This window comes from Oryzias latipes, chromosome 22 (assembly GCF_053564925.1).
Source record: "Oryzias latipes strain Hd-rR chromosome 22, Olatipes_Hd-rR_3.1".
Lineage (NCBI taxonomy): Eukaryota > Metazoa > Chordata > Actinopteri > Beloniformes > Adrianichthyidae > Oryzias > Oryzias latipes.
The window spans coordinates 30,434,552-30,460,725 of record NC_136258.1 but is presented as its reverse complement, the minus strand read 5'-3'; the positions used below and the strand labels follow the sequence as shown (position 1 = coordinate 30,460,725).

The window sequence follows — 26,174 nt, the reverse complement described above, 5'->3', positions numbered from 1 at the left end:
AAACTAAGCTGCATCCATTGGCAGACATTTGGCGTCTGAAGGAAGGACGTCCATGACTTTCAGGTTGATTAGGATCCTCTGGATCATTTCGTTCCGTTTTTTCTCGTTTGAAGGATAAAAATAAAAGCATTTCCATCCAAACATCCTTTCTGGGTCACTTCCAGCAGATCAAGAAGAATGGAATTCTACTTTTAGCCATCAAAAGCTTTCACAGCCTCTGGGTAAGGGGGGGGGGGGTCGAGGGTCGTTCTGCTGAGCGGGTTCTGCTGCCACAAACTGTGCTTGTTATCAGGAACCTCTTCTGTGGAGAAAGTGAATGACGTGGAACCGGGTTCTGTTTTTTTTTTCCAGAAAGCAGGTTCTGCTGGCTCCCACGGTAAGTTTGAGGCTAAGGAAGTTGATAACCTCAGCTTTCTGTTCCAGAAATGGAGGTATGTTTCAGGGTAGATCAAGTTGCCATAGCAACTCATGCTCTGAACAAAACCTGGTCTGGAGCAGGTTTAGTTGAAGGTTAGTTTGTTTTCAGAGAGGTGAAGCAGCATGGCGTGTCCATTTGAAGATGATTTAGTGGATGAAGAAGCTCAGATAATACTTTTTCCACCGTGAGAGGGTGATAAGACCACATATGGATGTTGGAAAGAGAAACTTTTTACTTTGATCTAACTTAATTATTTGCTTCAGTTAAGATAAATCATTTGTTTGTTAAGTCATCTTAAAAATAACACGTAGTTTAAGACATTTATTTTACTTTTATTCAAATTAATTCAATTAAGTAGGTGTAACCTTGGTGCTGCTGTTAGATCGGCACCGCAAAGGATTGTGGGATACCATTCCCTTTGCCTGTCTGGACGGATTTGGGTATAAGTGTGGCTTTTTGACCAAATGTGTTTAGTTGTTTAGCTGTTTTACCGTGTTTTGTTGAGTTATTTTGTCCTACTTTGCTTACGTCTCTGCACCATGAGTGAGAGGGAGGGAGAGGATGAGTTTATTTAGCAGCCCTAATGCTTAGTGGTGTAATGTTAAAGACTGAGAAAAGGTTTATAGTTTCATGATGTAATTTCACTGTGTTTCATTTATTTTATTGTAAAAATGAGTATATCTGCAGCCTCTAACTTAGACATATGAGAGTTCAAGAATAATTAAGATGGAAAAAAGATACGTTGAATTGGAGTAATATGACATTTAGTTAGATAAATATGTAAATTTGACTTGTATAAACAATTATTGAGTTTTATAGATGTAAGAAATTAGGTTGAATAAATTTAACTCAATTACTTGTTACCAATAGAAGTAATTCATTTAAGTTGGATAAGTTTTATATATATATATATATATATATATATATATAAATATATATATATATATATATATATGCGTCACATGAAAATGGAAATAAGATCAGAAACTCGTGCGTTTACTTTGTCTGTTCTTCTACTACAAGCAGAAACTCTTTCTTTTGATGATTCAGCCGTATTACTTTTTTGATGGACGTATAATCTTCATACGCCGTCATTTAAACCTCAGACTCCGTCTCACTAAAGTATAGCGTTTTCTTTTTTTTCCACGCGTTTCCATGGTGACTCTGGAAATCGGCGATCCATTGAGAATGTCTTTATGTACCTGCTGTGCACGTGCATTAACCCAGGGTTACCAAGTGGAGCGTAATTATGCCAACTCATATCCGGTCTGTTGGAACCGACATACCCAGAGTAAACAAGTTAAGGCAGATTTCAGCCAGAGTTCAGGCTTAAAGTCAGGGGAGTTTAAACGGGCCTTCTGGAATACCCCCCTGGTTATGTTCAGAGCATGAGTTGCCATGGCAACTTGACCTACCCTGAAACATACCTCCATTTCTGGAACAGAAAGCTGAGGTTATCAGCTTCCTTAGCCTCAAACTTATCGTGGGATCTAGCAGAACCTGCTTTCTGGAAAACCCCTTGTCTGGAAGAACGTCTGAAAATGTTCTCTAAGGTTCTGTTGGTTTCATTTGAAGTTCTACGATCTCTGGTTCCATCTGTCTGACCAGTTTATGGACAAATATTGAGAAACTGGAACGACTGAAGCCAGAAAAAAGTGACAGGCAGGGCACACATAAACATGTAAATACACACGCATGTAAACACATAAACATGTAAATACACACGCATGTAAACGCATAAACATGTAAATACACACGCATGTAAACACATAAACATGTAAATACACACGCATGTAAACACATAAACATGTAAATACACACGCATGTAAACACATAAACATGTAAATACACACGCATGTTAACGCATAAACATGTAAATACACACGCATGTTAACACATAAACATGTAAATACACACACATGTAAACGCATAAACATGTAAATACAAACGCATGTTAACACATAAACATGTAAATACACACACATGTAAACGCATAAACATGTAAATACACACGCATGTAAACGCATAAACATGTAAATACACACGTATGTAAACGCATAAACATGTAAATACACACACATGTTAACACATAACCATGTAAATACACGCGCATGTTAACACATAAACATGTAAATACACACACATGTAAACGCATAAACATGTAAATACACACACATGTTAACACATAAACATGTAAATACACACACATGTAAACGCATAAACATGTAAATACACACGCATGTTAACACATAAACATGTAAATACACACGCATGTAAACGCATAAACATGTAAATACACACGCATGTAAACACATAAACATGTAAATACACACGCATGTAAACACATAAACATGTAAATACACACGCATGTAAACACATAAACATGTAAATACACACGCATGTAAACACATAGACATGTAAACACACACACATGTAAACGCATAAACATGTAAATACACACACATGTAAACACACACACACGTAAACACAAACACATGTAAACAGACACACATAAAAACACAAACACATGTAAACACACACATGCAAACACACACATGTAAACACACACAAATTTAAACATGAACATATGCAAACACTAACGTGTTAACACACACAAGTAAACACACACACATGTAAACACACACATGTAAACACACAGCCATGCAAACACATGTTAACACACACACAAGTAAACACACACATGTAAACATGAACACGTGTAAACACACACACATACTCAAACCAAGCTGAAGTCACCATGATGCAGCTGATGCTGTGACATCACTGCCTCCACGGAGCTGATTGGTGGAGAGCCCGTCCCAGCTGATCTGGGTGAAGCGGGGGGGCTGTGAGCATCCACACTAGCATGGCTCGTCCCGATTGGAAAGAAGCATGAAGAGGGAAGATCGGGACTAAAACCGTCCTCTCCATTAGGGCTGTGCGCGTGGGGGGGGGGTCAGGGAGGAGGAGACATTTCCCCGCAGCCCCCCGGCACGTCCCTGTCCGTCACTCGGGGTCTCCGGCTCCGACTCCGAGCAGCAGAATGGCTCACTATGTGGACCCTGCAGTCAGGAAGACCTCCATCAACCTGGTGACGGGCTTCTGTCAGTATCTGCGCGGTGAGTATGGCGGCCGGATCCTCGGCTGCGCCGCTGCATCCGTGCGCTGCAGCGGACACCCCCGCGTGTGATGCGTGCGGGTCATGTGACCTGTCTGTGCTCCTGAAGGTGATGCTTGAAAATGGCTGCTGTGTGCAGCTCTGCTGAAGCAGAGAGAAGCTTTGTTCACGTGCTGCATAATGAATGAGGAGCACGAAGGAGAGCATTCCACTGCTGCTCCTCCTCCTCCTCTCATCTCCAACGCCTCCGCTTTCACCCCTTTTTTTGGGGGGGGGGGGGGGGCTCTCTGCTGTTCACATGGGGACCCCAGACAGAGGGCAACCCCCCGCTCAGCTCTATGAATCGATGACCTTTGACCTAAAGTTTGTTTCATGGTTTAGTTTGGAAAATGTAGAAAAAGCTCTTTGGTCATGAAAGCCTCAGAAGTTTCTGCAGGAAAATGCAGAGCGGCTGTAAACCTGAAATGTAGACAGAAGTTGGATAAAAGGAATAAAAAAATCATTTCAGACGTTTAGAAACAACTGATGTTAAAACCGCATCTGCAGACCAACAGGATGTAAGTCCATGCTGAACTCCTGCAGGGACACGGACGGTTTGATCGTCTGCTAGAACAGAATCAAAGTCTGAACTCAGATTCCAGCTGTGACGACCTCTGACCCCAATCTGTCTTTGCAGATGAGCAGGAGGCCGTGCAGAAGAGAACTTTCACCAAATGGATCAACTCCCATCTGGAAAAGGTCAGTTTGTCGGTCCAGTCCAAGCTTTGAGGAAGGGTGGGGGGTAACAGACCCCGCCTGGCTCCAACATGGCAGCGTCTGTATCATGAAAAAATGGCCACTGAACTGACTTCATCTCATGGAGCCGGATGTAAACCATTTTCGAGGGGGTGGGGGGGTCACTCACTCTGACACAGCAGTGTGCTGAGCCCCCCACCCGTGGAGGTTTGAGCATCTGTTTGTGTATGGGGCAGCTGTGTGTGTTCATGACGCACAGGTCTGTGTGTTTGTGTGTGTGTGGGGGGGTTGTGTGTTCTTGACGCACAGCTCTGTGTCTGTTGGGGGGGGTTGGCCCTGGCGGGGCAGATGGAGAGCAGGCGGGTGAGGACAGATCCCTGCAGGAACCTGGATTACAAAGCGAACTCTCTGTCCCGCCGCCCGTCACGCTCCGTCTGTAATGTCTGTTCTTGTCTTACAGACATAAAATAGACTGCAGGACACTCTGTAGGTTCAACTCTTGAGACTTTTATTCCTCCGTTGCTCTCTAACATACATTCCAGTTCCAGACATTCCTCAACCACTTCCTCGTGTTCTTTCCACCTCAGTCCCTTCATGCTTAACTTACCAGTGCCCTCTACTGGTCACTTCTAACATTACATCTCCCCCTTCAAGTAACGTTTTAGAAAACTCTCAATGGAACTTATGACATCTTTGTGTAAACAGTTATTTTAATAATACTCAATTGCCTTATAAAAATTCTAGGCTTCATACTCTTACATGAAATTAAACATTCTTTCTTACTCTAGGCTTCAACTTATTACCTAAAATTAACATACTTACTTTAACTTCTTACCCTCCTTTTCTTTCAGAAACAGCTACAGCAAAAATGGCTGAACAAATTGAAACAGCTGCTGAAATGCATAAACGAAGGGAGCATACCTTCTCAGAGATTACTAATCTTCTCTACTAAAGTCCTAAATCACCAATCTAGTCTGACTGGGGCTTTGCTCACTCTGCCTGAGCGAGTGACGGTACCCGTCCCGGGTGAAATTGGAAGAGTTTGCTGCTTTTCCCCTTCCTGCGTGTCTTCTAGAGTGTGCTGGTTGGTGGACTCACTGACAGGTTTAGGTGGTGGTGGTATGAACTGCAGGTGTCGTCTGTTTCTTCTGTAGCGCTCTCCTTGATCTGTTTCCACGACGTAGGACCTTGGAGTGGAGCTAGAACTGTGAACCACGGCAGACGTTGTCCATCCTTTCTGTCCGTCCAGTTTGGTGAGCACTGAGTCTCCCGGCTGCAGTGGATGTAAAAGTCTTACTCCATTTCTGCCATTGTAGTAGTAAGCTTGCTTTTGCTTGGCAGCTGCATCTGCCTGTCGGATCTTCTCCTCTGTAGGCCATCCCGGTTTCAGGTTGTCATGCAAGGTGGGTAGCGTAGTTCTTATTTTCCGGCCCATCAGCAGTTCTGCTGGACTGACACCTGTGGAGGAGGAAGGTGTGGCTCTGTACGACATTAAGGCCAGAAGTGGATCATCCTGTTTCAAAATGCTTTTAGCTGTCTGAACTGCCCGCTCAGCCTGACCATTACTCTGTGGGTAATGTGGGCTTGATGTGACATGAACAAAGTCATATTCCTGACTAAACTCTCTCATTTCTGCGGAAACTAGCTGGGCTCCGTAATCACTCATCAGCACCTCCGGGATGCCGAAACGTGCAAATGTGGCTTTCAGCTTAGCTACAACCTGACAGCTGGTAGTTGTGGGCAGGTCCAGTATTTCAAGATATCTGGAGTAATAGTCAGATACCACTAAATAGTGTTTCTTCCTAAACTCTAACAAATCTATGGCAACCTTTTGCCACGGCCTTGATGGGAGCTCACTAGGCATCAATGGCTCCTTTCTCTGCGAACCTCTGTTTTCCCTACAGAATGCACACTGTTGCACAGTTGTCCCGATCTCCTCCGACATTCTGGGCCACCACACCGACTGATTAGCTCTTTCTCTGCATTTAACCAGCCCTTGATGTCCATCATGTATTCTCCTCAATATAATCTCTCTCATTTCTGTAGGAACAACAATGCGCCTGCCTCTGATGACTAATCCATCAACCTCTGACAGTTCTCCTCTGACATGATAAAATTCCCTGATCGACTCTGGTACCATGTCAACATACTCAGGCCACCCATTTCTGATGAATCCTATGACTGCCTGTAGCAGACTGTCATTTTCTGTGTGTTGTCTTAACTCTGTCATCCTGTACGTTGTGGCTGGGATCTGACTCATTACCACCTCAGTATGTGTTGCCACATCCTCATGACTGGTCTCATCGCCATAACGCTGTTCAGGGCCCCTAGAGAGTGCGTCTGCTACCGCTAAGGTCTTGCCTGGGGCATACTCTGCTATGGCATTAAAACGCATAAATCTCATCAGTAACCTCTGGCACCTAACTGGTACACAGTCCAGGTCTTTGTTGTTCATCAGAGGTACTAGTGGTTTATGATCTGTAACCAACCTAAAAGAGTCCAGTCCATACGAGTACTTGTCAAAGTGTTCGCACGCCCATACGCTAGCCAAACACTCCTTTTCGATCTGTGCGTATCTTCTTTCTGCATCGCTGAGGCGTCTGGTACAGTTGGCTACCGGTTTCCAGTGATCCCCATGTTGCTGAAGGAGGACGCCCCCTAGCCCATAGCTGCTAGCATCTGCTGACACAAGGGTGGGTTTGCTGGCATCGTAGAAGGCGAGTATTGGAGAGGTAGTCAGCGCTGTCTTCACCTTTCGGAACGCCTCACACTGTGCAGGTCCCCATGTCCACTCCACTTGTCCTTTCAGTAGCTCATACAATGGGTGAGCCACAGTTGACAGTTCTGGTACGAACTTGGCTAAATAATTAACCATCCCCAAGAACCTTTTAAGTTCTGTTACATTTTGCGGCTGTGGAAAATTCTCTATACCTGTCACTTTTTGTGGGTCAGCTCTGACGCCAGCTTCATCAATTATGTGGCCAAGAAAACGAACTTCTCTTTGCTTGAACTTGCACTTTGCTCTGTTCAGCTTGAGGCCTGCTGCTTCTATGACTTTCAAAACCTTGGCCAGTCGTTGGTCGTGCTGCTCCTCCGTCTCGGCATGGATCAAAACATCATCCATAAAGATCTCTACACCTTCCAAGTTGGCAAGAGTCTCTGTCATTTTCCTTTGAAAAATTTCTGGGGCGCTTGTTATGCCGAATGGAAGACGTCGGAAGGCGTATCTCCCAAATGGAGTAATGAAGGTTGTCAATATCTTACTCTCTTCATGCAGGGGAATCTGGTAAAATCCGCTTGCTGCATCCAGTGATGTGAACACTTTTGATCCTGTGAGTTTTGGCAGAATTTCCTCCACGGTGGGCATGATGTACTTCTCCCTCTTCACCGCTTTATTCAGTTTCCGGAGATCTGCACAAATTCGAACCTCCTTTTTATTGGGTTTGAGAACTGGCACCATCGCAGCACACCATTCTGTTGGCTGTGTGACTTTTTCAATTATGCCTTCTGTCTCCATGCGCTGAAGTTCCTTTTTCACCAGTGGCACCAGCGGCAGAGGTATCCGTCTGGCTGCATGCACCGCATAAGGTTGGGCGTCTTCACGCAGGGCTATTTTTACTGGTTCAGTTTTAAGCAGTCCTCCAGCTCCAAACACGTCTGAGACCTCCTCGAGCCTCTTCACTAAGCCCAATTTTACAGCTTCACTGCGACCCAACAAGCAGCTTGTTTCTTGTATCACGTACACATTAAATGCATAGTTTCTTCTTTTGTAGCTGGTTTCGCCTAGAAACTTCCCCATGCATTTGAGTTCACCTCCAGGGCTTACAAATTGTGTATCTGGAGCCAACAGTTCAGTTGTAGGGCTCATCTTTTTGAAAGTCTCCTGATCAATAACCGTAGCATCCGCTCCCGTGTCAATTTTAAAGTTCACCTTCACATTTTTTATGGGTAAAGTTACAGTCCATGCACAATCTTTATCCTCCCCGTTTACGGCTCCCAGGAAATATGCCTGCTCTGGAAGATCATTTGTGACCTCTCTCACTGCTTTAGAATGACATTTACGTTCCCAATGTCCATGCTTTTGACACTTGTTGCATTTACTTTTCAGTGCAGGGCAAAGCCTTTGATCTGAATGGCGTGGTTTTCCGCACCTCCCACACTCCTCCTTCATGTGAGTGCTGTGACTGTTAGGTTCATGCCGCTGCATTTTTCTTCTATGCTGTCCCTCAGACTTTCTGACAGCTGTGACTTTAGCCAGCTGAGATTCTGGTCGGTTAGCTTGAAGATTCACTTGTCGCGTTATCTCTTCCGCCTGACTTACGCGCTCGATTACGTAAGTCAACGTCAGATCCGCTTTAATCTGGAACTGGCGGGAAAGTTCTTTGTCTGATATCCCAACGACCAGACGGTCCGGAATATGCTCGTCTCTTTTGTCACCAAACTCACAGTGCTCAGCGAGTTCATACAATGTCCTGATGTACATTTCGGCCGTTTCTCCCTGTTTTTGATTCCGTTGGTAGAAACACGCTCGCTCGTGGATAATATTGCGTCTCAGAATGAAATATTCGTCAAACTTTTGTAATACGATTTCAAAGTTCTTCTTATGAGCCTCCTCATCGAATTCAAACGAAGCGAATATCTTTTCGGCTTCACTGCCCATCCCGTAGATCAGCGAACTCACTTGAATCTCGCCGTCATCTTTATTCAGCTTGGTCGTCAGCCGGTAGCGGCAGAAACGCTGTCTCCACTCCGGCCATTCTGCTGGGCTGTCGAATTTGAACTCACTTGGCGGGTTGAACTTTGCCATGACTTCTATCCCGACACAGGAGCACTTCTGACACCATGTAATGTCTGTTCTTGTCTTACAGACATAAAATAGACTGCAGGACACTCTGTAGGTTCAACTCTTGAGACTTTTATTCCTCCGTTGCTCTCTAACATACATTCCAGTTCCAGACATTCCTCAACCACTTCCTCGTGTTCTTTCCACCTCAGTCCCTTCATGCTTAACTTACCAGTGCCCTCTACTGGTCACTTCTAACATTACACCGTCCGTACCATGACAACAGTCAGGCCACACCCACCTCCCCCAACAACCCCCCCACCATCTGCAGCTGATGCTGACATTTCTCTGCACGCCAGGATTCTGCTCACAAACACGTTCTTCATCTTCAGAAACGACGACAGAACATCCATCAGAGCTGATAGAGCTGCACATGTAACACACACACACGCGCACACACACTCACATGCACTCACATGCACTCACATGCACACACACACACACCCTCACACATGCACTCACACACACACACAGTCTGGTGCTGAAGCCTGCGGGCCTGGACCGACCCGAGCTCTTCTGAAGAACACATACGGTTGTGGTTGTTGGTTACGATGCTGCTGCTCTGTAGATGTGAACCCTTTAGCAAACGCTGCCCTCCCCAGGACCGGCACCATGCAGGGCGGTTCTGTTCTCCGTGCTGACAGGCCCGTTCCCCCCTTTTTGGGCCACATGCGTGGATGCTGATGGTCTTTCATGGTCCGTCTGTCCTGCAGCACAAACTGCGTCTGGAGATGAACGACCTCTTTGAGGACATCAAGGATGGCGTGAAGCTGCTGGCTCTGCTGGAGGTTCTGTCTGGACAAAGACTAGTAAGATCTTCCAACATTTTACTCCACAGTTTCTATTGTCTGAGCCTCAAACGAAGAGAGAGAATCGGAATTCACAGTAAATGACCCCACAAATATGTGGTTATAAAAATACAGTGATGTGTTCCTAATGACCGTTGAAGAATCAGCAGATATCTGCGTGGAGATGACAGCTTTCTGTCCTGCAGCCCTGTGAACAAGGACGGCACCTGAAGAGGATCCACTGGGTCTCCAACATCAGCACGGCTCTGAAGTTCCTGGAAGGTAGAAAGGTAAGGTGTCTGTAGAGGACAAAACAATCCATTCATGCATTTCTGAGTGTTCCTCTAAAAAGCTGCTCTCTGAGCACCAGCCCCTCCCAACCCACAAAAACGAGTGGGTCCTCACATTGTGACATCACAAAGTGAAGAACCGCCCCTTCCAGGAAGAGTCTGTGCTGCAAGTCCCGCCCCCAGGCTAATGAACCCTTCTGTTCTCTTTGCACAATATGCCAGGCCGACTCTGGGATGATGTCATGAAATGGGCGGCACCCACAAGGAGAAAAAGGCGGAGCCTCAGAGATCGAGACGTCTGAAAATGAGCTGCAAAAACGACTCATATTTCATAACAAAATGGTTCTTTAATGTTCCAAAGGAGCGTGTGTCTGAATTGTTCTAAAATCCAGGGACCGGATCGTCCCGTACCTTTGTCTTTTGGGAGTGGTGAGGGAATCCCAGTCACTCCTGCAGCAGCTGGGGGGGGGGCATCCATGTGGGAACTTAGAGATGGTGGGAACCATTCTCATGGGGGGGTGACAGGCACTCAGACTGACCCTGGTGTGGTGGTGGTCTGGCTCTGTGGTCCAGGTTGATGTTGGACCTTTTCCAGAGTGTCTCCTCTGGTGGAATGAAGGCAGAGTCACCTTTGATCTGCAGGAATGATCCAGAGAAACGACGATGGGATCTGTGCTGAGCTGGGGGGCTCCGGCTGTCCTTCACAGATGCATGAAGATGCAGCTCCATCCACTGGTCTTCTTGTCTAGTAGATCTGTGGACTCTGCTCTGTCAGACCCCTTTCTGGACTTTGTGGTCTGGACGCGGATCGGGTCCGTGAGGTTGAACCCGTCCGGACTTCGGCAGCCTCTTCCTGCGATCCATCCTCTCCCTGTCCTGTTCAGACAGCTTCTCAAACACCGTTCCTGCGGGTATGAAAGCCGAGCCGGAGGTTCTGTGTCCGAGTGGAGGACAGGGCGTCTTCGTCCCGCGGACCCATGAAGCCTCTGGCCTACTGTCATTCAAAGCCCGTGACTCCACTGTGCTTTCGTCCTGTGTGTCTTCAGTCAGGGCTTCCAGGACCTCCAGTCAGTTGCCGTCGAACATTTCTAGCCACCGAAGCTCACCGGAAGTTTGATCAGGATTTTCTGATGACAGTATTGTGGGCAGGGTTTGGCTCAGACAGACGCCTGGCTCAACCCTCCGAAAGCTTCAACTGGTTCAAAACTCAGCTGCTGGAATAATAAGCCATCCCCCTCCCTTCACCACATTACGTCTTCCAGCAGCTTCATTGGTTACCAGAACCTCACCGGATCACTTACAAAATCCCCATTTTAACCTTCAAAGCCCTCCACACCCTCACCCCTCCGTACCTCTCAGGGCTCCCGACTGTTGCTCCTCCCACTCGCTCCCTCAGATCCTCTTCCTCCCTTCGACTGGCTGTTCCACGACCCCGTCTCATTACCTTGGGGGGGTAGAGCACTCAGCAGCTCTGGAACTCCCTCCCCTCTGATCTACAAAATCTGGACTCACTCTCTCAGTTTTAACACCTCAAAACTCACCTTTTCCGTCATGCTTTTAGCTCATAATATTAAACTTGCTGTTTTTAACTGTTAACTAATTTTGTGTTCTGGAGTTTTACTGTTGTATGTTTATATTTTTACTTACTTTTGTACTGTGAGGCGACCTTGAGTGCCCAGAAAGGCGCCATATAAATAAAATGTATTATTATTATTATTATTATTCAAGGCTGCTTCTCCAGCAGTTCCTCTTCATGTCCTTCATCCAGTTTCTTCTGCTTTCTTTGACTGACAGAAGCATCTAAGTGAGGGACTGATGGGAAATCCACCTTTCTGTTTCAGATCAAACTTGTAAACATTCACGCCACCGACGTCGCAGATGGACGGCCATCCATCGTCCTTGGTTTGATCTGGACCATCATCCTCTACTTCCAGGTAGTGATGAAGGACAGAAGACACTTTCACTTTAGTAATGAGGATGATGGGAAAACCATGAAAGTCCCATCATCTTCTGATCCATTTCAAAGCATTCCCAGTGGTCTGTACCGCTTTCCTCTTGCTCAGATTTCAACAGGAGGTCCAGTTGAACTAGTTTCCTAAAAATGAAAGGTTTCAAACCAAATTTTTATTCTTCAGTCTTTGGGTCATTTCTAGTTGATCTAAAGCAAACGTTTGTTGATGGTCTGAACCTTCTGGCTTCCTGTAGATCGAGGAGTTAACCAGCAACCTGCCAGCCCTGCAGGCCTTCTCCAACAGCAGCTCTTCTGTGGACAGCCTCACCAGCTCTGAAACAGGAAGTCCTCCCGTGAAGAGGAAGGTCCTTCACAAATTCCAGGGAAACGCCAAGAAGGTCCTGCTCCGATGGGTGCAGTGCACGGCCGCCAAGTACGCCTCCGCCAGGTCCAGCTGTCCCACGGCTGTCTGCGACGCCGCTCATGCAAACGTGGCCTCTCGTGGTTTTCAGGCATCATGGAATCGAAGTGAAAGACTTTGGTCCCAGCTGGCGTGACGGGGTCGCCTTTCAGTCCATGGTGCACGCCATCAGGCCAGACCTGGTAGACATGGAGGAGGTGCGGCGGAGGAGCAACAGGGAGAACTTAGAGGAGGCCTTCTCATTGGCAGAGAATGAGCTGGGAATTCCTCGACTGCTGGATCCTGAAGGTCACATTATTTCTGATTTCTGCACTTTGTGACGAGTCAGACGTGTTTGTAGGTTCTGTTGTAGTGCAGCTCAGATGTTCTGGAGAATCCACAAACCTGTTGTGTTTCTGGAGGACACTTGACCTTCTTGTCAGCTTCACGTTGATCATGTTGGTGTCTGCAGACGTGGACGTCGACAAACCGGACGAGAAGTCCATCATGACCTACGTGGCTCAGTTCCTGAAGCATTACCCAAATCCTGGGCCGGCCGCTGGACAGCAGGAGGTACTTCTTTGGCCCGCTGACTGTAACCTTACTGTGTAACCTTAAAAATATGTTTTTTTTAGAAATACATCCCAAACTTTTGCCTTTTTCCACTAAACGTTCCAGAGAAACTCGCTCAAATCTCAGATGGTTTTCAGTCTCTGGAAGGTTCTGGTTCATGGAGACCAGAAACGGGACCAGAGTTCTGTTTCTGCTCGGGATTTGTTGATAGGAGCAGATCATCTGTCTTTCGGTCTTCCCTGCTCTTCTGTGCACACAAAGCTGCTTCTTGTGTCTTGTGTTGTGGGTGCTCAGGTCACGTGCACGCTCATCTCCCCCACTCTGTCTCCTGTCTTTTCCTGCTCTTCTGATGCCTTCTCTCATCTGCTGCTAGTACGGTCCTCAGGATATAGAGCTGATGCTGGAGGTATGTTCCACAGCCTGAAGCTTCAGACTTTAACCATCAGTTCCCGCCGTATTCCTGCGGTTTTCTGTTTTCCTCTCATAGAATTTAGCAGCAGGTTCCATGAGCTAAAAGTAGATGTTGTCTGACTGTGACAGAGAGAAGAGAGGAAGATGTTGAGGGAGCTGAAGGTCTTCTTGGACCAGCTGGAGAAAGACGTGCTGAGGGCCCAGGGATCCGACGGAAACCTGTCAGACAAATACCAGGTGGGCGGGGTCAGGTGAGGGTCAGAACGTCTGCTGTCAGAGGTGGCTTCAGCCGCGTGCTCCTCCTTTGTCCTGCAGGTCTTCAAACACTTCCACGTCCAGTTTGAGATGAAGAAGAAGCAGGCGGAGCCGCTGCTGCAGCCCGTCCACCCGGATGGAAAACTGTCTGTGGACCAAGCTCTGGTCAAACAAGCCTGGGACCACGTGTCCGCCAGGGTACCCGCCCCGTTTCTCCCTTCATTGTGATCCCACATGAACAAAGGAGGGCAGCTGCAGCTCTCTCGTTATTATTATTAACAATAATAATGATGATTCTTTATTAATAACTAACACAGAAGGTGAGACTGCATCACTGGAGTGTCCAAGGTGTGCCAGTGAGAAGGCCTCTAGTGTCCTAGAAAAAAGTCCATCACATCAATTCTAAAACACAGAAAGTCAAGTTGCCACGCTTTAATGGGAATGTCCTCCTGATAACGGCTCTGAAAGACGTGACCTTTTAACGACCTCTGAACAGTCCTCCTTTTCCCAGCAGCCGGTTGGCTGTCAGAGTGTGATTGGCAGGACGTTAGTCTGTGGAACCGCTGCTGCTGTGGTCCCGCTTCTTAAGCCATGTTGAAGGGAGGTGGTTTGGCATGAGAAACTTGGACCACGGTGTTATTATTGTGTAAATATAGTGTAATTACACTATAACTTCATGTATTTACAGATGCAATTAAGATGTAGTGACTAAGTAAATACTTCGTCTAAGGCCTTAATCATGGATGCTCGTCCTTAGTGGTGAATCTGGATTTGAAACAACTCAAACCGATACTTGCAGCTGCTGGACTGGCACATCCATCTGGACAAGTCTCTGCCGGGCCCCCTGGGGTCCATCGGAGCCTGGCTCCACAGAGCAGAGATGGCTCTGAGAGAGGACTTCCCCCTCCACCACGCTCCTGAGGAGACGGCCAACGTTCTTCACAGGAAGCTGCAGCAGCACCAGGTGAGGATCTCCCTCTGCTGTCGTGGTTCCACGCGTGGAGAAGCCTGCAGGTTTTTATCTTCACGAGACTCTGAGCTTCACCAGAACCGTCACGTTGGGTTGCAGGATGTGCTGAAGAACCTGGAGGTGCACAGACGGACCTTCCAGCAGATCCACAAGGACAGGTCCGTCCACGGGGTGCCGGTTCCTCCGGAGCAGCTCCAAGACATGGCAGAGCGGTACGGCCTCCGCTGGTTTTCCATCACTTCCCAGCAGAAAAGTTACTGTGGTGTTTGACCCTCAGGTTCAACTTTGTGTCGGCCCATTCACATTCTCACCTGATACAACTGGAATTCTGGGAAATGAAGTACAGGCTGACGGCGTTCCTGCTGCTGGCTGAGTCCAAGCTGAAGTCCTGGATCATAAAGTACGGCCGGCGGGACTCGGTAGAGCTCCTGCTGCGCAGCTACCTGGTGAGTTTGAGTTCCCCCCGTGAAGGTTGAGCACTGGAGGGGGGGTCTGATGAGGCCTCTTCTCTCTGTAGACCTTCACTGAAGGCCAGAGGTTCTTTGAGCAGTACGAGGTTCTCTTCACGGCTCTGCAGCGGGCGGCAGAGGTCTACGTGAAGTCTGACAGCGCAGGTCAGTGTGGCTTTCCCCCCCCCCAGCGTCTGTGCGGTTCTCCCTACATGAGTCCAAACAGAAGAAGTTCTGCTTCCTGCTGTTGTTCCTGCGTCATTCAAAAGGCAGAACCCGAACCGTGTCAATCATCTCCCTGTAAACCAACTCCTCCTGGTTGCAGCAGATGAAGCTGAGGGAGTCAGCAAGTTCCTGGCAGACGCCACGGTCCAGTGGAAGAACCTGGCGTTGGAGGTGCGGAGCGTCCGCAGCATGCTGGAGGAGGTGATCTGTAACTGGGAGAAGTACGGCAGCACGGTGGCGGCGCTGCAGGCCTGGCTGGAGGACGCCGAGCAGGTTCTCGGCCAGTCTGAGAACATCAAACGGGTAACTGCTCAACTCTGACCTTCTGTTGAGGAGGAGGAGGAGGAGGAGGAACTGTGACCTTTGATCTTTCTGCATGGGGCAGGACTTCTTCAGGAACCTCTCCCACTGGATCCAGCAGCACATGGACATGAACGACGCCGGGAACTTCCTCATCGAGACGTGTGATGAGACGGTGTCCAGAGACCTGAAGCAGCAGCTGCTGCTGCTGAACGGCAGATGGAGGGAGCTCTTCATCAAAGTCAAACATGTGAGGACGCCGCCGCCGCCGCCTCCTCCTCCTTCACCACCTAACCCAGCTGCTCTTCTCCTGGTGTACAGTACGGCCGAGCAGATGAGGTGGACAAACTCCGGCAGGACTACCAGGACGCCATGAACACCCTGAAGCTGTTCCTGGACGCCACCGACGTGAAGATGACCGCTCCGGTTCAGGTGTCCTTCCTGAACGTGCGGGCGTTCGTGCAGGACGTGGAGGTACGGAGGAGATCTCCTGGGGCTCCTGCTGCTGGATCACATCATGCTGCATGTCCAACCTCCCTGCAGGAAATCAAACAAAAGGTCCCGGCGATGGAGGCGGCGTGCAGGGCGGCGGGCCGCACGGCGCAGCTACTGAGCAAAGACGCTCCGCAGGAGGAGCTCCTCCAGATGACAGCTGTGATGGCCTCCATCAAGGAGCAGCTCAGTAAGGTCTGTGCCTGATCAGAATGGGGGGGCTTTTGGATCGGGGGTCAAAAAAACCTGCACAGGGATTTGAACCACAAACTGGCTGTGGTGCTGCGGCTTTCACCCTCTTGTACTCAGCTTGTGTTCTTCTCAACCCCCCTGAAGGGGCCGTGTCAGTGACATGTACAGCGTTTCGTCTCCAGATCAGGGAGGGGTGCCTGCCTCTGCTCAGAGAGGCTCAGGCTCTGCTGCCCCCCCTGGAGGAGATGGAGAAGAACATCACGGGCTTCTACCAGGCTCTGGAGAAGGCCAGCTGCATCACCGGCGCCGGCCGTCCGGGGGGGCCCGCTGACTTCAGACAGCAGTGTCAGGTGATGCAGAGCGGCGGCAGCACGGCCTCCTCCAGCCTGGGCCCCCCCCCCTGACGGGGTTCTCCTTCCTCCTGCAGGAGCTGGCCACCTTGACTCACAGCTGCAAGAAGTGCCTGACGGTGATCGAGCGGACCCACCAGAACATCCAGAGAAGCCTGAGCAGCAGTGGAGCCCTGCAGCACCTGGACCTGGCTCTGCTGCAGAAACGCGTGGCAGAGCTGCAGACGGCCTCGCAGGTGAGCGTCGCCACGCCGTCGCCACGCCGTCGCCACGCCGTCTCTGCTCGGAACGCGGACGCCAGCCTGCAAAACCCCTGTTTGTGTTCAGAACATGATCAGGGAGTCCACGGAGTGGAGGAGGCAGGAGGAGACCAACAGCAGCCTCCTCAGGAGGTTTGAGGAGTCCCGAGTGGAGCTGGAGAAGGTCCTGAAGGCGGCCCAGAGCTGCGTGACGGAAAGCGGCGAGCCGGAGGATTTGCTGAGGAAACACACGGTGAGATGAATCTATAGAGGCTGAAGACCTCTAGTCCAGAACTACAGTTTACTTCTGGGACTTTGGACACACACTGCTCTCTGTTTGAGGGTTTCACACATTTGCATAAATGTGAACTTTTTGAAGCTTTTATTGTGAAAGGTTTTCCAATATTTACTGAAAATATTCCAGCCTTTCCTCTGAAAAGGTGGAGTCAGTCTTAGACTGAAGGTTTACAGATAAAGTTTGAACGGCGCTGGACAGGTGTGGACTCTGACAGGTGGAGGTCTTTGTGGTTCCTGCAGGACTTCTTTGAGCAGCTGGACCAGCGGGTTCTGAACACGTTCCTGAAGGCGTGTGACGAGCTGACGGACATCCTGCCCGAACAGGAGCAGCAGGCGCTGCAGGAGACCGTCAGGAAGCTGCACAAACGCTGGAAGGTCGGCACTGATGTCACACTCTGATGATGACAACCCCAAATGATCTGCACAGAAGATGTGAAATCTATGAATCTGTAAATCTAGATTTAGATGTCAATCCATGAATCTATGGATTTCTAGATCCATGGATGGATCTCTATCAGTATATCCGCTTTGATCCTGTCGGCACGCCGTCACTCAATCAGATCAATATTTCAATATCAATTGACCACACCCAATCCACAGAGAAGGAGCCCCCCCACACACACACATGTGTTCTGAAGGGGCAGAACGTCCGCAGACTCACTAGTTATGAAGAGAAGCCCCCCCACAGACCCTCTCCTGCTGGTCCCTCCCCAGGACATGCAGACGGACGCCCCGCTGCACCTCCTGCACGTGCAGGTGGAGGCAGAGAGGAGCCGGCTGGAGCTGTCCATGCAGGAGTGCAAGGCGGAGCTGACCAGGGAGAACCGCCACCTGGTCGGGGTGGGGAGTGAGCGGCTCCTTAAGGAGCACCGGGTAAGTCATCATCCGGGCTCGGAGGAGGTTCGGGTGCAGCAGAACTCCTCAGCTCCTTCTGCTTTCTGCCTCCAGAGCTTCTTCGGGGAGAAGGGGCCCCTGTCCCAGTGCGAGAAGAGGCTGCAGCTCATGGAGGAGCTCTGCCAGAAGCTCCCTGAGGAGGACCCCGCCCACCGCAGCCTGCAGAGCGCCAGGAAGGAGTTAGGCGAGCTCCAGGAGGAGATCCAGAGCACACGACTGAAGCTCCTGCAGCACCAGGACAAGTGGAAGGACTACAACAAAAGGTGCAGTGACACCCCCGCCCGAGTCAGCAACACGCCCCCTCAAAACATTTAGAATAACTGTAAAAACGGCTGTACGGTGGTGCTCTCGCCTCACAGGGGGAAGGTTCTGGTTCAAATCCCGGCTGGGTTCTCTCTGTGTAGAGTTTGCATGTTCTCAGGGTTCCTCCCCCAGTCCACAGACATGATTCAAAGGTTGTGTCTTTACTCAAATTGTCCCTGAATGGGAGGGGCGGGCTCACCTGTGCAGAGTGAACCCCGCCTACACCCACCAGAAGCTGGGAAAAAGTTCTGGCAACCCCGTGACCCTGAAGGGGGTTAGAAAAATGGAGGGATGGATGAACTTTAAAAAGTGTTTTAGGGACAATAATCTGGACGTCTTTATGAAAGGAAAACAACGAGTGTGTGTGTGCATGTAGGTGTGTGCATGTGTGTGCATGTGTGTATGCATTTGTGTGTACATGTGTGTGTACATGTGTGTATGTGTATGTATGCATGTGTGTGTGCATGTGTGTATGCATGTGTGTGCATGCGTGTGTGTGCATGTGTGTATGCATTTGTGTGTACATGTGTGTGTACATGTGTGTATGTGTATGTATGCATGTGTGTATGCATGTGTGTTTGTGTGTGTGTGTACCTGTGTATGCACCTGTGTATGCATGTGTGTGTACATGTGTGTGTATGTGTATGTATGCATGTGTGTGTACATGTGTGTATGCATGTGTGTGTACATGTGTGTGTACATGTGTGTATTCACCTGAGATCATCCACCTGCACAGGTACGCTGAGCTCTCCTGCTGGCTCATCTCCAAGGAGAGCCAGCTGAGGCTCCTGAGGAACCGAGCCAGTGACCACAGGAAGTACGGTCAGGTGAAGACCGCCATCGCGGTGAGTCCTGCTGCGGTCCGTTTCGAGTGGGGACCGTGTCCACAGGACTCTAACCCCCCCATCCATGCAGGAGCTGAGGAATGAGGCGGAGCTGCAGGAGGGGAACCTGGGCTGGCTGAACGCCCGCATGGCGGATCTGATCGAAGTGTCGGCAGACGATGACGCCCAGCGGCAGGGGGCGGCGCTGACCAAGCTGTCTGCAGACCTGAAGGGTCTCGTAGCGTCTCTGTCAGAGGTGGGTTCTGCTTAAGTTCTGCTGAAATCTTCAAAGACCTTAGACGTCACCAAAAGGCTGTAGAAGTATATGCTCAGATGCTTTTATTCTGGTGGGGCCTCTGGACCTCATCGGGTTTGGACTTTTGTCCTGCCGTCCATCAGGCTGAGAAGATGCTGCTGACCGTGGGGGACTGTGTTCAGTTCAGAGAGGAGGTCCAGGCCACGCTGGAGGACCTGGCTCAGGGGCAGAAGGAGGTGCAGGCCGAAGCCTCCCAGATCCTGGACTCCTCTGATCCCAGAGAGGCCCAGCAGCTGCTGCTGGTCCACCAGGTGCCGCTTAACACCAAAAGCTTCAGAGAAGGTGAAGGGTTCAGGCCTGACTCTCTGAATCCCGCAGCAACACCTGAAGCGCCTCCGAATGAAGAGGAAGGAGGTCCAGCAGCTCTTCTCCAGAGGTCAGCAGCTGCAGGTGGAGGAGGCGCTGGAGGGGGCTCTGCAGCAGGACCTGCAGACGCTGGAGAACAGCCTTAGCAGGATGGAGCAGAGCACGGACTCGCAGGAGCAAAGCCTGGAGGTGAGACTCTGCATTCACAGACACCTCCGGCAGAGGCGGAGCCTCTATAACACACGCCCTCCTGCAAAGGTGACTCTGGCCGCCTGGCAGCAGCACAGCGACCAGCAGGAGGCGGTGCAGACCTTTGTCCTCAGAGCACGCTCCTCCATGGACAGGGAGCTGAACTTCAGCAGCCCAGAGAGCCTGGAGGTGGAGCTGGATCAGGCCAGAGTGAGTCCGCGGGTCCACAGGCGGAGCGGGAAGCCGTCTGCAGCGCGGCTCACCTGTTCACGTCTTTCAGGTGCTGCTGAAGCAGAGTGAAGGCGAAGCTCTGCACACCAAGACCTTGTCGAAGAGAGCCGCCGAAATCCAGCTGAGCCCCAAAAATAAGACCCTGCTGCTGCAGCAGGCCCACTCGCTCAGGGAGCAGGTGGAGGAGGTGGAGGAAAGCCTGAAGCAGGAGTAAGGCCTCTACCGTCTCCGTCTGTCTTCTGTCGTCTTCGTCTTTTCACGTCTGCTTCTCTGCTTCAGCGTGAAGCTCCTGGAGGACATGAAGCTGCAGTGGGACACCTTCACTGCAGGCTTTGAAGGTCTGTCCCAGTGGATCTCTGAGACGGAGAAGCAGCTGGAGGACGTCAGGACGTCTGCTCCACCTGTGGAGGAGCAGAGACGGACGGTGCAGGTACCAGGACCCCCACATACGCATGAACACACACACACGCATGAACACCCACACGTTTGAACACACATGAACACACACACACACGCATGAACACACGTATGAACACACACGTATGAACACGCATGAACACACACACATGAACACACACACGCATGAACACACACATACGCATGAACACACACGCATGAACACACGTATGAACACGCACGAACACACGCATGAACACACACACGTATGAACACACACATGAACACACACACATATGAACACGCATGAACACACGTATGAACACACACACTTATGAACACGCATGAACACACGCATGAACACACACATATGAACACACACATGAACACACACACATGAACACACACACATATGAACACGCATGAACACACACACATGAACACGCATGAACACACACACACGCATGAACACACACACATGAACACACGTATGAACACACACACGTATGAACACGCATGAACACAAGCATGAACACACACACGTATGAACACGCATGAAAACACACACACGCATGGACACACACACACGCATGAACACACGTATGAACACACACACGTATGAACACGCATGAACACACGCATGAACACACACACGTATGAACACGCATGAAAACACACACACGCATGGACACACACACACACGCATGAACACACGTATGAACACACAAATGAACACACACATGCATGAACACACGCATGAACACACACATGAACACACACACGCATGAACACACACACACGTATGAACACACGCATGAACACACACATGAACACAAACACGCATGAACACACACACACGTATGAACACGCATGAACACACACACATGAACACACACACGCATGAACACAGACACACGCATGAACACACGTATGAACACACACACGTATGAACACGCATGAACACACACACGCATGAACACACACACGTATGAACACACACACGTATGAACACACATGAACACACGCATGAACACACACACGTATGAACACGCATGAACACACGCATGAACACACACAGGAACACACACACGCATGAACACACACATGCATGAACACACGCATGAACACACACATGAACACACACACGCATGAACACACACACACGTATGAACACGCATGAACACACACACATGAACACACACACGCATGAACACACACACACGCATGAACACACGTATGAACACACACACGTATGAACACGCATGAACACACACACGCATGAACACACACACGTATGAACACACGTATGAACACACACACGTATGAACACGCATGAACACACGCATGAACACACACACGTATGAACACGCATGAACACACACACGCATGGACACACGCATGAACACACACACACGCATGAACACACACACGTATGAACACACGTATGAACACACACACGTATGAACACGCATGAACACACGCATGAACACACACACATATGAACACGCATGAACACACACACACGCATGAACACACGTATGAACACACACACTTATGAACACGCATGAACACACACATGAACACACACACATATGAACACACACATGAACACACACACATATGAACACGCATGAACACACGCATGAACACACACAAGTATGAACACGCATGAACACACGCATGAACACACACATGAACACACACACATATGAACACGCATGAACACACACACACGCATGAACACACGTATGAACACACACACTTATGAACACGCATGAACACACGCATGAACACACGTATGAACACACACACATATGAACACACACATGAACACACACACATATGAACACGCATGAACACACACACATGAACACACACACATATGAACAAGCATTAACACACACACATGAACACACACACATGAACACACACACTTATGAACACGCATGAACACACACACATGAACACACACACACGCATGAACACACACACGTATGAACACACGTATGAACACACACACGTATGAACACACATGAACACACACACGTATGAACACGCATGAACACACGCATGAACACACACATGAACACACACACACATATGAACACGCATGAACACACACACACGCATGAACACACGTATGAACACACACACTTATGAACACGCATGAACACACGCATGAACACACGCATGAACACACACACATATGAACACACACATGAACACACACACATATGAACACGCATGAACACACACACACGCATGAACACACGTATGAACACACACACTTATGAACACGCATGAACACACGCATGAACACACACACATATGAACACACACATGAACACACACACATATGAACAGGCATGAACACACACACATGAACACACACACTTATGAACACGCATGAACACACACACGTATGACCATGCATGAACACACTCACACGCATGAACACACACACACGCATGAACACAGGTATGAACACACACACGTATGAACACGCATGAAAACACACACACGCATGGACACACACACACACGCATGAACACACGTATGAACACACAAATGAACACACACATGCATGAACACACACACACACGCATGAACACACGTATGAACAAACACATGAACACACACACGCATGAACACACACATACGCATGAACACACACGCATGAACACACGTATGAACACGCACGAACACACGCATGAACACACACACGTATGAACACACACATGAACACACACACATATGAACACGCATGAACACACGTATGAACACACACACTTATGAACACGCATGAACACACGCATGAACACACACATATGAACACACACATGAACACACACACATGAACACACACACATATGAACACGCATGAACACACACACATGAACACGCATGAACACACACACACGCATGAACACACACACATGAACACACGTATGAACACACACACGTATGAACACGCATGAACACAAGCATGAACACACACACGTATGAACACGCATGAAAACACACACACGCATGGACACACACACACGCATGAACACACGTATGAACACACACACGTATGAACACGCATGAACACACGCATGAACACACACACGTATGAACACGCATGAAAACACACACACGCATGGACACACACACACACGCATGAACACACGTATGAACACACAAATGAACACACACATGCATGAACACACGCATGAACACACACATGAACACACACACGCATGAACACACACACACGTATGAACACACGCATGAACACACACATGAACACAAACACGCATGAACACACACACACGTATGAACACGCATGAACACACACACATGAACACACACACGCATGAACACACACACACGCATGAACACACGTATGAACACACACACGTATGAACACGCATGAACACACACACGCATGAACACACACACGTATGAACACACACACGTATGAACACACATGAACACACGCATGAACACACACACGTATGAACACGCATGAACACACGCATGAACACACACATGAACACACACACGCATGAACACACACATGCATGAACACACGCATGAACACACACATGAACACACACACGCATGAACACACACACACGTATGAACACGCATGAACACACACACATGAACACACACACGCATGAACACACACACACGCATGAACACACGTATGAACACACACACGTATGAACACGCATGAACACACACACGCATGAACACACACACGTATGAACACACGTATGAACACACACACGTATGAACACGCATGAACACACGCATGAACACACACACGTATGAACACGCATGAACACACACACGCATGGACACACGCATGAACACACACACACGCATGAACACACACACGTATGAACACACGTATGAACACACACACGTATGAACACGCATGAACACACGCATGAACACACACACATATGAACACGCATGAACACACACACACGCATGAACACACGTATGAACACACACACTTATGAACACGCATGAACACACACATGAACACACACACATATGAACACACACATGAACACACACACATATGAACACGCATGAACACACGCATGAACACACACAAGTATGAACACGCATGAACACACGCATGAACACACACATGAACACACACACATATGAACACGCATGAACACACACACACGCATGAACACACGTATGAACACACACACTTATGAACACGCATGAACACACGCATGAACACACGTATGAACACACACACATATGAACACACACATGAACACACACACATATGAACACGCATGAACACACACACATGAACACACACACATATGAACAAGCATTAACACACACACATGAACACACACACATGAACACACACACTTATGAACACGCATGAACACACACACATGAACACACACACACGCATGAACACACACACGTATGAACACACGTATGAACACACACACGTATGAACACGCATGAACACACACACGTATGAACACGCATGAACACACGCATGAACACACACATGAACACACACACACATATGAACACGCATGAACACACACACACGCATGAACACACGTATGAACACACACACTTATGAACACGCATGAACACACGCATGAACACACGCATGAACACACACACATATGAACACACACATGAACACACACACATATGAACACGCATGAACACACACACACGCATGAACACACCTATGAACACACACACTTATGAACACGCATGAACACACGCATGAACACACACACATATGAACACACACATGAACACACACACATATGAACAGGCATGAACACACACACATGAACACACACACTTATGAACACGCATGAACACACACACGTATGACCATGCATGAACACACTCACACGCATGAACACACACACACGCATGAACACAGGTATGAACACACACACGTATGAACACGCATGAAAACACACACGCATGGACACACACACACACGCATGAACACACGTATGAACACACAAATGAACACACACATGCATGAACACACGCATGAACACACACATGAACACACACACGCATATGAACACAAGCATGAACACACGCAGGAACAGAAACACACGGATGAACACACACTTGAACACACACACACATGAACACACGTATGAACACACACACGTATGAACACAAGCATGAACACACACACACATGAACACACACACATAAACATAGCATGAACACACACACAAACACACACATGAACACACAAACACACATTAACACACACACACGCATGACCACACACATAAACACAGCATGAACACACACACATGAAAACACACACACACAAACACACACACGTATGAACACACACTTGAACACACACACACATGAACACACACATAAACATAGCATGAAC

At 48.7% G+C, this 26,174-nt stretch overlaps 1 protein-coding gene across 21 annotated transcripts in view; it reads left to right on the top strand.

Moving 5' to 3' along the window:
• Positions 1-26,174, top strand: part of syne1b (spectrin repeat containing, nuclear envelope 1b) — a 107,275-nt gene that overhangs the window by 6,595 nt on the left and 74,506 nt on the right. For 12 of the 21 annotated variants that reach the window (XM_078941271.1, XM_078941268.1, XM_078941266.1 and 9 more), the window contains exons 1-32: positions 3,320-3,537; positions 4,213-4,274; positions 9,828-9,923; positions 10,109-10,192; positions 12,034-12,126; positions 12,398-12,576; positions 12,656-12,852; positions 13,016-13,116; positions 13,490-13,522; positions 13,657-13,764; positions 13,843-13,980; positions 14,582-14,746; positions 14,852-14,964; positions 15,030-15,198; positions 15,270-15,366; positions 15,527-15,729; positions 15,812-15,976; positions 16,048-16,200; positions 16,270-16,413; positions 16,593-16,760; positions 16,838-16,996; positions 17,088-17,252; positions 17,537-17,671; positions 18,011-18,169; positions 18,245-18,453; positions 19,230-19,338; positions 19,409-19,573; positions 19,717-19,884; positions 19,952-20,128; positions 20,198-20,338; positions 20,409-20,569; positions 20,639-20,789. In XM_078941271.1, the coding sequence (XP_078797397.1) occupies positions 3,462-3,537; positions 4,213-4,274; positions 9,828-9,923; positions 10,109-10,192; positions 12,034-12,126; positions 12,398-12,576; positions 12,656-12,852; positions 13,016-13,116; positions 13,490-13,522; positions 13,657-13,764; positions 13,843-13,980; positions 14,582-14,746; positions 14,852-14,964; positions 15,030-15,198; positions 15,270-15,366; positions 15,527-15,729; positions 15,812-15,976; positions 16,048-16,200; positions 16,270-16,413; positions 16,593-16,760; positions 16,838-16,996; positions 17,088-17,252; positions 17,537-17,671; positions 18,011-18,169; positions 18,245-18,453; positions 19,230-19,338; positions 19,409-19,573; positions 19,717-19,884; positions 19,952-20,128; positions 20,198-20,338; positions 20,409-20,569; positions 20,639-20,789 (4,443 nt within the window). In that variant the 5' untranslated portion in view covers positions 3,320-3,461. Of the gene's footprint in view, positions 1-3,319; positions 3,538-4,212; positions 4,275-9,827; positions 9,924-10,108; positions 10,193-12,033; positions 12,127-12,397; positions 12,577-12,655; positions 12,853-13,015; positions 13,117-13,489; positions 13,523-13,656; positions 13,765-13,842; positions 13,981-14,581; positions 14,747-14,851; positions 14,965-15,029; positions 15,199-15,269; positions 15,367-15,526; positions 15,730-15,811; positions 15,977-16,047; positions 16,201-16,269; positions 16,414-16,592; positions 16,761-16,837; positions 16,997-17,087; positions 17,253-17,536; positions 17,672-18,010; positions 18,170-18,244; positions 18,454-19,229; positions 19,339-19,408; positions 19,574-19,716; positions 19,885-19,951; positions 20,129-20,197; positions 20,339-20,408; positions 20,570-20,638; positions 20,790-26,174 lie in introns of those variants that run through there. The other 9 variants (XM_078941279.1, XM_023951591.2, XM_078941270.1 and 6 more) reach the window with 7 other exon arrangements.